At 37.1% G+C, this 11,475-nt stretch overlaps 1 protein-coding gene across 1 annotated transcript; it reads left to right on the top strand.

The window, feature by feature from the left end:
• Positions 1 to 375: 375 nt before the first annotated feature.
• Positions 376 to 2,446, top strand: CRR1 (Dihydrodipicolinate reductase, bacterial/plant). The gene is made up of 9 exons (XM_079017095.1): positions 376 to 576; positions 633 to 830; positions 896 to 961; positions 1,042 to 1,137; positions 1,200 to 1,316; positions 1,392 to 1,484; positions 1,862 to 1,963; positions 2,109 to 2,195; positions 2,280 to 2,446. The coding sequence occupies exons 1-9, from the start codon at positions 460 to 462 to the stop codon at positions 2,310 to 2,312; spliced, it is 909 nt and encodes a 302-aa protein (XP_078873221.1). The 5' UTR covers positions 376 to 459; the 3' UTR covers positions 2,313 to 2,446.
• Positions 2,447 to 11,475: the final 9,029 nt, after the last annotated feature.

Here is an 11,475-nt window from a genome sequence, read left to right as displayed (position 1 = left end):
TGGGTTTTTACTGTGGGAAGTGATTTGTACATAATAGTTTTTTGCCATACATAACAATTCATGCATTATATAGTTGTACAATACAATATTTTAAAACACCAATTGTTGTGTATGGAGAAAAATTGTTGTGTATCTTTTTTAGTATCCCCTCTTTAGTAACATACGGACGCGTTAATATTTAGAGATTTGATCTAATTTTATGGTTTCCAATGAATGTGACGAAGCTATTTGTGATTTTTTAATTAGTCAGTCTTAGTCGTTAAGTTGAGGTTTTCTTTCCAAATTAGAAAGAGAACAACACAAAAACACATATCCTCAACAACTTTGTTTTGGCCGCATAACTAAAATGCAAGACTTATTTTAGGAAAAAAAAAAAAAAGAAAAAAAACCTTATCTTTGAAATGAGACCAAACTAACTTATCCAAAACTACACAACACAAAAAGCTTCCAGGAGCAACAATGGCAGCCCTCAGAATCCAAATCCACCCCACAAACCACAAGACTTCCCGTTACCTCAAAACTTACCCTCCTTCCATCTCTTGCTCAATGCAGCAACCTCCTCAAAACAACATCAAGGTATATTAATCATATATAACTCTTAACAAACCATTGATTGATGGGTACGAGGACAGGTGGTGATCAATGGAGCAGCTAAGGAGATCGGAATGGCTGCTGTGTTAGCAGTCACAAAAGCCAGAGGAATGGAAGTCGCCGGAGCTGTTGATTCACACCTAGTCGGAGAAGATATAGGACTGGTTTGTGGCATGGAAGAAGCTCTAGAGATACCTATAATTAGCGATCTCACCATGGTACTAGGTTCCATATCTCAGGTAATCAAATCTTAGAGATTCAACTTTTTTTTAGCAAACCATTTTAAATGAATTTTTTCCCGCAGTTAAAAGCGACATCAGTTGTAGTTGATTTCACAGAGCCTTCAACAGTTTACGACAATGTCAAGCAGGTCCTCGTTTTCCTCTAACCTTAAACCTCCATTAATGGGGTGTTTAAGCTGATGTTTTGTTGTCTTCTTGATGTTAATAGGCAACAGCATTCGGCATGAATAGTGTGGTATATGTACCACGAATCAAACCCGAAACCATAGCAGCATTATCAGCCTTCTGCGAGAAAGCCAGCATGGTAAGAATTATGAAGCTTTAGGGTTTGATGACAAAATAAATCTTTTGGGTTTTAAATTTCAGGGTTGTCTGGTTGCACCAACATTGTCAATAGGATCGATATTACTCCAACAAGCTGCAATTTCAGCTTCATTTCATTATAACAATGTTGAGATTGTTGAATCTAAAGCTAATGCGGGAGTAAGTCAATGATATTCAATATCTTAATCATTTCATGCAGTTTCTAAAAGAAATGATTTGTTTGAAAACTGACAGGTGTTCCCATCGCAAGATTCTGCGCAGATCGCCAATAACCTTTCCAACCTCGGACAACTCTACAATAGAGATGATCTTGACACCAATGCTCCAGTATATAATTTGCTTATTTTTACCTATAATACAAACACTCACACCCATAAACAATGCCAATATATATAGTTCTATTTCTTTAGGGAAAAATAGAAATAAAGTACATTGCAAGCAAAATGATACTATGGATAAAGAATACCAGTTACGGAAAAAGAAAATATAAGTATGGGTAAAAAAAAGTTAAAATAATAAAAGCACATTGTTTTTATCGAGCATATACATCAAGTATGTTTCTATTATGGATAAAGAAAGACAAGAACGTTGCTATCATGGGTAAAAAACAATTGAATATATTGGTAAAAGGAGTAGCTATTTCTCCTAATTATTCCAATGTTAAACGATTAAAAGTAAACATAATAAGATTGTATTTGTGTCAGGCAAGAGGACAACGATTAGGAGAAGATGGGGTTCGTGTGCATAGTTTAGTTCTTCCTGGGCTTGTGTCTAGTACAACGGTCTATTTTTCGGGACCCGGAGAGGTATTTTTGCATTAAAGTAGACTTGGTAGTGGGATTTGGTTGAAATTTTCCACACCTAAATATAGATTTTAAAAAAGTGTATGTTTATGTTATTTTATTATATTGCGGATTTTGCATGGTTGAATTTTGTTCTAAAACTTGCCAGATGTATTCTATCAAACACGATATCACAAATGTCCAATGTCTCATGCCAGGACTTATTCTAGCGATCAGACAAGTTGTGCGTCTTAAGGTAATCGTTATGTACCCGCATTAATTTCTTAAAATTATTTTCATTTTGCTCCATCTTTTACTTTTTTTTCCCCTTTATTTGCAGAATCTGGTGTACGGTTTAGAGAAGTTCTTGTAGAAATAGGTTTCTTAAATTGACTCCACTTATTGATAACAAAAAGATATTTCAAATTCGGATTTTGAATTTGTCCAAATGATGCGAGAGTATTTTTTTTGTTAAATCCTAAAAAATGACATTTTAGGATGTTGTTACATCATGGAGACGTTTAAATTTTGCTTGACATATTGCAATTAATATAAACCAACAGAATTAAAAAAAAAAAATTATTTTCCTTTTTTAGATTAATGTCGCAATAAAGTTAATTCCAAGATGTATTTTAGATACCATGTGCTAATCCAGTAGGTTAGAAAATATCCACACGATTTTAGCATGCATTTATAAATTAATATAAAATTCTAAGCTCTATTTCATGAAGAAAAAAAAAAGTTTAAATCAAACATCATCATCGGACGTTTAATCGAGCGATATCACGGTTAACATATGAAGGTATATAATAAATTAATAATATCTTGAAAACCAAAAAAGATATGCATCAAACTTAATTTTTTTACCTATGAACTTGTATATACCTTATTGTTTTTGTTAAACCCAAGCTCATTAAGTTATCTTAAAAAAAATAAAGAAAACATTGATTTGACAAAAAAATATCATATAAAATAATGATAAGTTATCTAAAAAATTAAAGAAAACATTGATTTTACAAAAGAAATATCATATAAAATAATGATATAACAAGAGGTTATTATTTTATAGGGACCATCACCAATTAAATTATTCAATAAACAAAAGTAAGAAAATTATATTAACAGTCCTTAAACTATTACAGATATGCCTTTTTAGTCCCTCCAGAATCTTTCTACATTTTCCATACTGAAATGGGGAATTGTATTACAAATATTATTTCTTGTCAAGTAGCTATTTTTATTGGTTTAGTCACATTCAATATGTCATTTACTGATAAAAATGATAATTGTATTACATATTTATTTTTAAAAAAATGGCACTTGATAAAAAAAAATGCTTTTGGTATAACTTGTTAGCCTCTTTCGATTCATTTTAGTTAACTCGATTCATTTTAGTTAACGATAAAATACAGACTTTCCAAACAATAAAATACGAATAATGTTAAAGTGTGATTTAAAATTTGGCGATCCAAATAAGTAGCCTAACACAAAATGAAGTAAGGAAACCTTAATGACAATTCCGAAGGGATACAAAAACTCACGGTAGGACATGTTTAGTTGTTTTAGATTTACTTGTATATGAGTCCAATGATATAGTTGCTAGAGTTACAATTATAAGTATTCATAGCTAAAGATTTCAATGTATCACTTTGAAACCAATAAGGTATAGAAAAGTTCTTCGGTTCTTGTCCGTAGACGTATGTCGTATTGACCGAACCATTTTAATTTTTTATGATGTATTTTCCTTGTTTTTCCTTGATTGTTTGTATTCAAAGAACCAGTGTATACTACTTATCCCATAATATGTGTATTTTAGACTTACGAATCAACCATTTCGTCTTCAACACGAGTTTACGTGTACTTACAACCTACATGTCATTTCGTTAAAACGGGTCTATATGTACTTACGGCCTACATGTCATTTTGTCAACATAGTTCTATATGTACTTATTGTCTACATGTCATTTTGTCAATACGAGGCTATGTGTACTTATAGCCTACATGTCATTCTGTCAATAACAGTCTATGTGTACTTATGACCTACATGTCATTTCGTCAACACTCGGGTCTATAGGCTCCCGATCTCTTTGTCGTTCCACCATCATCCCTAAGTAAACCTAATATCACAACAATTTTACTCAGTTTTGATGGTCCATGTTAATGTATCTTTCCATCTTCATCAACACCCCAAAACCAAGTTGGTTCAAAGTCTCCAAAGGTTGTCATTCTGAAACATGCTATGGTTGGTTTTAATACCATTTGAACCTCTATAAATGGATCCTTGGTGGTTTTGTTTTGTAAAATACTTGAAAATAATATTGTAACTTTAAGCTTCCGTTGCCTGGTATTTATGTAAAAACACTCTTATATTTTGTATCAAAACTCATTAAAAATAAGAGAAGAGAATGATAAAGTTGGAAGATTTATACCGTCTCAAGCTCCACAGGATATAGGAGATGCAAGATCTGAAGTCAATGCACTCTTCCAACTAGCAAGCACACCTTCTTATTTTTCCTACAATGCAAACCAAGGCTTCAAACATCAAGAACACCAAATATACAACAAGAATCATGTAACACTCTTGAAATTCCAACCAATTTAAACTTTTCAAAAACAACCCAATTTCATAAAGTTATTACAAAAAGGTTTTCAATACATTTATTATCAGAGTATTTCCCAGAAACCACATCGTAATCACATAAAAACTCGAGAAGCGGTACGATCATGCCTTTGCCTTGCCACGGTCTCCTGAAGTACCTGAAACATTTAAACCACAACTGTAAGCCCGAAAGCTTAGTGAGATACCCCCAAATACCAACGCCATACAAACATAACCATATCATATAACCGATACAGAACAGCCATGCACTTCGGGTCTACTGTGTGACTGGTCCGCCGCACCGGCCTACAGTCCACCTGGTCCACCCTCTGAGTCTAGCCATATACATCGAGTCTACAGTGTGATTGGTCCGCCTGCACCGGGCCTTCAATCCACCTAGTCCACTCTCTGAGTCTACAGTATGACCGGTCCGCCCGCACCGGGCCTTCATTCGGCCTGATCCACTCTCCGAGCCTCGGCACGTCTGGTCTGCCCTTTTGGGGCCTACAGCCTATCCGGACCGCTCGCTGGGCCTTCGGGATAACCGGTCCGCCCTGGGTATGTTGGCCTACAGCACAAAGCAGGACCCGCCTCAACCCAACCCCAGCCCAACATCCATGTGCACATAAACATACAATCATATAACATTTCACATCCAATCAAACCGATCTAGCAGATCACATAACATAACATCATCCTAACCAGGATACCGACCTAACCGGTCACTAGCATAGCATCATCCTATATACCAGGACACCGACCTTAACCAGGTCTCTAATATATACCATCCTAACTACCAGGATGCAAACATAGCAAAGCAATAACATAACAATGATACCCGGATTACAATCCGATAAAGGGCCGGCCTTAGTGCCGAAGACCCTGTCGATATAGTGAGGATAACTCACCTCGCAACTGTTGAATAAACAGATAAGATCACGCTGCTCCAACTTCCGACACGAACTCCACCACTGATCAATACCAAAAGATTGAACTCAATAAATACCAATAATTACCAAAATACCCATGGAAGTTAACCGGTCAACCCTTGGTCAAAGTCAATGTCCTCAGAAAAAGTCAACCTTCCTGACTGACTCTACTCGCCGAGTCAACCCGCTGACTCGTCGAGTCCCTATACTCTGAACTCCCAATCAGCGACTCAACCCGCCGAGTCGCCCCAAGACTCGTCGAGTCCAACAAACTCTGAGTCCTTTCCCACTCAACTCACAGAGTCGTCCCTCGACTCACCGATTCACAGCTCAACCCAAAAAGGTTAGGACTCCACAACCAAACTCGTCGAGTCCATGAACAGACTCGCCGAGTCCAAGGCAACATTCAACCTACTCGCCGAGTTGTTCTTCCAACTCATCGAGTTCCTGCCCATCTTCATCCAACTCGCCGAGTTCACGCATGTGACTCGCCGAGTACCTCTAGTTCTTGATCCATACAGTGGCTTTCCAAGCCATACAGGGGCTCCAATCCATAGATCTATTCTCCTACAAGCCACCTATCACGTAAAGTGGCAAACTTTACGTGAATCCAAAGAGATCTAAGCCATACCCACTCTTAGGCTAGGGTTTGGGACAAGAAAGCTTCACCCACAACTCAAGAACAGGGACTTTATGATCTTCTGGACCATCTCAAGTCCAGATCTGAGGTAGCAACCTCAGATCCAACCCCCAAACCCGAAATAACTCTAGAAATGCCCCAAAAAATTCAAGCAACAAAGGATCAAGGAGCTTAAGCAATAGATTATTACCTCAAGAGAAAGCTCTAGCTGAAGAATGAACCAAATCTTTGCAAAGCCCCTTGCTCCAATCTTCTTGCTCTTCAATTTCCTTCCAATATTCCCTCCTCCAAGGCTCTAATCTCTCACTAAGGAAAGCTCACACGAATCTAGGGTTTTTGGAACTCAAAGGGAAGGTAGAGAGGCTGGGGAAGAGGTGTTGTGTTCTTTATATAGGGCACCACTCCTGAGATTAGGGTTTTCTCCATACAGCACCAACTCGCCGAGTCCAGCCATCGAGTCGTCGAGTTGGCCACTTAACACGCGACCAGAATCGCGACCCTACTCGCCGAGTCCACCCATGGACTCGCCGAGTTGACCATTCACAATTTCACTTTGAACCTTGAACTTGCACTCCTGAACTCGGGATGTTACAAGTCACTCAAAGGAGGCTAAGGTTTTTTGGGAAGATTGGACGCTAAGGTTTTTTTTTGGAAGGTTGGAGGCTAAAGAGGATGCCCTAATCTTAGATTTTGAGGCTTTAAATATGGAATAAACTCTAAAAAAATCATAGGCTTGGGCTGCAACAGCTACCACATTGTGGCATGCCTCATGCCACGTCGTGGTGTCCATCAAGACATGCGTTCCATTACATGTCATGCCACTTCGTGGTCATCCATGTATCATGTCATAGCATAAGGTTTTTCTCAAAAACCTTATATAGTTATATTTAACCCCTTAAAGTCATCAACTAATCCATTTTGGAAAATAGGTGTTATATCTTTATTGGTTAATTCCTAACCTCATCAAGATCAATCGGGATCCCACTAGTTTCTTGAAATATCAGCTCCCATTCATGGAAGACTGCCCTATGAGCAAAAAAGATCTTGTTCTTAGTAGGCTTGTAGAATAAGTATCCAATACAATCTTTGGGATAACCAATGACATGACACCTTTCAGATATGGGTTTAAGTTTGTCAAGCGCTTCTCAATGAACGAAAGTCTCACAACCTGTAACAACGTAAATTTTCAACCAATTTTTTTTCAATTTAAAAACACATTTATCCCAATAATAAAAATCACAAAATGTCTCATTGTTAAATCATCAATACTAATATCCAAAAACTGTATATAAAAACTCCAGGATCCTCTCAATCATAACTCAATCTCTGATGTGTGTACAATCAAGTCGGCTCCTTCCTGTGATCCTGAGAAGTACCTGAAACACATAACACATAAAACGATAAGCACAAAGCTTAGTGAGTTCCCCAAAATACCACACACATCACGTTAGCCAATCTAGGCTAAGTCAATACGATCATCCGGTCAACGTGTTCCAGTGGAGACCCTTCGGTCCCACAACTCAAGTGGACCCTCTGGACCTAACTAGGTAAGCTCATAGTAATAATACTCAGCATAAATCACAAAGTCATAATGCAAAATATCGCAATACACAAATAAGCACATAAGACATCTCAATCACACAAAGATACCACTCATGGTAAGTATAGTGAGAAAGCTCACCTCGTAAGCTAGCAAGTAAAAAGTCTCGTACTCGGAAATCTCAAACTAGCCTCTGCCTAACACATTGGATAATTGACTCTAATTAATACTCTACTCATACTCAAATACACCAAAGGTTGTTCTTTTTTCTCTCTGACTCTTGGAATGGGTAAAAGACCATTTTACCCTTCCATGATCTCCATTACTTATGTTGACCAAACCCTAAAGTCAATAGAAATCAAACTCGATTCAACAGTCCAGGTTTGACCTGACTCGCCGAGTGCACTCATGTGACTCGTCTAGTGCACTCGTTCCTCATAAGTCTCACGAAGGTCTAGCTCGTCAAGTTAACCCCTAACTCGTCGAGCTATCGCATGGTCCAGCTTATCAGGAACCCTAACCGACTCGTTGAGTCGGCTCATGGACTCGGTGAGTCTCTTCGATCTGATTTCTCATTCAAACGTTTTAAGGCAGATCTATCTCTCCAAACACTAGATCTACCATCCTAAGGCTCGATTGTCATGTAAAGCTTCGATCTTTATGCTCATGCAGGGTGGTTTTGCTCCTATCTACCAATACATGTTCTCACAAGGTGTTAAACACCATACTCCTCATATGGATGAATAAAGTTGGGACGTTTGGGCTCTAGGGACCTCACAAGGTCCAGATATGAGCTCTAAACCTATGATAACTTAGTATGCTCTAAGTCCCAAAATAAAATGTGATGAAAACCCTAATTTCTCAACTCATGAGATCTAACCAAATAAAGGGGAAAGATTCGAGCATTTTACCTTCCTCTTGAAGCTCTGGACGAAATGGCCTGAACCCTGATCGAGGTCGTTGTCTCGGTCAAAAATAAACCTCACATAGATAGCTAGGGTAAGTAAGGGTCGAATCCACGAGGAGGTTGTGGTCAAACTTTATGTTAAAATAGTTAATGAAAAGCTACTAGCAGTTTTCACGACATTATTTAAACTAAAAGTTGATGAAAAAGCTAAAAACTTGGTAATACAAGAACTACTAAAACAAACTACTATCAATGAGAAAACAAAACAAGATACTTTCCGGTTCAGTTGTTCAGATGGTTGGACTTACACGTTTTTCTTCCCTTAAATTCCAATTTAATTACCTAGACATAACTAAGGTTGATTAACTTGCAACAAATAATTTTGAGCACACAATATGTTATTCCAACTAGTTGTCTTACTACCAATGTCTAATTGGATTAAGAACAACTAGTGGTTTGGCGACAATGTGTCTTGCGATTACCTATTACAATGTTAAGTATATAATACTACAAATTCGGAATAATGTATGTGGGTTCAACTGATCATCTTAATTCCTAAACCACTTGAATTCAGAATGCTAGTGAATTAACAGTACACTATCTTAGTTGCAATATCACACAATAAGAAAAACCCAACTCCAATTACTGTAAGTAAAAATCATAACTTTAAGAATGAAACAATAACTGAAATTGACTAGAATAAAAGTAATAATCAAAACGTGTTCATCCTAACATCCTACAATGTTCCCGGAAGTAACCTAGGTGGTTTAGCCTTCCATATGATTAACAAAACACACAACTTCAATATAAATAATGGAATAAATGCTAAAATTCACAAACCAACTTGAAATCATAAAATCAATGAAGTCTAATGATCAATCGACTATGGAACGATGAAACCTTGGGGATGAAGTAATCAAATCTGGAGCTTGATGAAGATCCACCGGTTGATCGACTTCAATTGCTGAATGATGATGAACTTGGTGATTTGTAGCCTTGGATTCAGAAATTGATGATCATAAACGTGTTTGGAACCCTCCAAAACTGTGTAAAATCGTAGGGGAGAGGTCCAAACTCGATTAGGGTTAAATATCCTTTAAACAAGTGTTAAAAAACTGATTTTCGGAGATGTTTCCGCGTCGGCGTCCTAGTAGGCGTCTTAGACGTCATATAGGACGTCCGGGCGTCCTTCAGGACGTTTTACATGTCTTCTGTCATCCTAGATTTGTACTTGAAAATGGCCTAGAACGGGTAGGCGTCCTAGGGGGCGTCTTAGACGCGTTCTAGGATGTCTCTCATATTTGTTGCCCCTTTTTGGTGATAAAAACGGTAGAATCAGTAAAAACGCAAAACATAAAAGTTGTAGGAAATTTTGTCTAGTTTCCAGAACTTCTTCATTCATGTCAATTGGAGCTCTAGATCTTGAGATATGATCAAAACATTGAATCGTGGTCATATTTCTCAACACCATTTTTCTTCATTCCTTTAGCAATTCGTCTCCCATGCTTGTTAGCTTCATGTTGCTCATTTTTCTTGCGCGTTCCGCCCACTTTAGCACTAAGTAGTTTCCTGCACATAATGTTCAACATTTCATCAAAGTAGTGCCATTCTTGGACAATTATGCATCAATTCAACATATTTAGTACAATTTTTTATGCTATAAATATAGACCAATCAAACCTCCCCAACTTTATTCCAAACTCGTCCCGAGGTTGGCCTGAAATAATCAGTGCAGTCTTACTCTTTCATCCTAAGAAAAACTCAATGGAATCACGAATTTCATACAGTTTATCACAATATTTAATAAGCACAATATACTGATTTTGGGAATTATTAGTTTCGTATCCGGACTTTTAAACTCAAAACACATGTTATGCTTATTTTACTTTGTTGTTTGAAACCCTCCACTTTTTTTACCCTTTCCAATAATCAACCTCATGAGTAATCAGTTGAACTTATAGCCAAAGTCCCCTTTTCAAGGTTCACTAACATAGTTAGTGCGGTCGGTAACACTTAATGGACCAACCCATATACACCCGCTATCGAGGGGTCACATATTGTTTTACACAATGTCTTCGACTTGAACTTTTCTTCATATTTATCTTGATTGTGCATTCTTCAAGTTCTTTAATGGCTTCATCGGATTTGATCATCTTTGTATTTGACTTGGGTTTGAATATAGATACTTTGAAGTTCTTCAATGTCTTCTGATGCTTTTTGGTTGTGTGAAAACAATAATAGTCCCCTCCCAACCCCAAAGGCGCAAGAGTAAGTAAGACCAAGTACTCAGAGCGTGATGACACATATTGTTCGGTTGGGTCCTCAATTCAAAGATCGTAGGCTCGAGCCAAAAACCTTCATTTTTCAAACACTTGGGTATTCCACATAACATTTTTTAAATAAATATAAGTATTTCTAAACCGGCTGAGCAACCCACAAAATCAATATTAATATATATTATGACTTGATGTACGAAACTCCTATCATTTTCCATCTTGATGAGTTACATTCAAGATATAAAGAAGCTACTAACTCATCGCATATTTCATGGTGACCAACTCGGGAAAATAAGATAATAAAAAAAATAAGATAACATTCATTTATACCATAATGATTACGTAATGAAAATCATCAAAACTAATAAAAATAATACAAATGAGGAGGACGAAACACCTGATGGTACTGGTGGTAGAATAGGTTTTGGTTCTTGAAAAGCTTCACTAACTTGAGGCATTTTCATAATGTTCTGTTATGCCTGAATGAAAATTGAAAAAAATTATGATTTTTTTTTAAAAAAAATTGTCACTTTTCCTTCAATCTTCAGGTTTCTTATTGTGTACACCCCTCCCCAACTTTGAGTATTGCATCGTCCTCGATGCATCCAAAGAAAAATTCCTAAAATAATAATAAAAAAAACTACA

Source organism: Lactuca serriola, chromosome 8 (genome assembly GCF_051521515.1).
Source record: "Lactuca serriola cultivar US96UC23 chromosome 8, Lser_US96UC23_V15, whole genome shotgun sequence".
Taxonomy (NCBI): domain Eukaryota; kingdom Viridiplantae; phylum Streptophyta; class Magnoliopsida; order Asterales; family Asteraceae; genus Lactuca; species Lactuca serriola.
The sequence above is the reverse complement of the archived record's forward strand: the minus strand, read 5'-3'. Positions and strand labels throughout refer to the sequence as shown.

Bases quoted from the DNA above. Each gene is read 5' to 3' on its own strand.
- CRR1 (XM_079017095.1), top strand. From the start codon at position 460: ATGGCAGCCCTCAGAATCCAAATCCACCCCACAAACCACAAGACTTCC. The intron at 962-1,041 runs GTCCTCGTTTTC...TGATGTTAATAG, and splicing joins TTTACGACAATGTCAAGCAG to GCAACAGCATTCGGCATGAA. The intron at 2,196-2,279 runs GTAATCGTTATG...CTTTATTTGCAG, and splicing joins GACAAGTTGTGCGTCTTAAG to AATCTGGTGTACGGTTTAGA.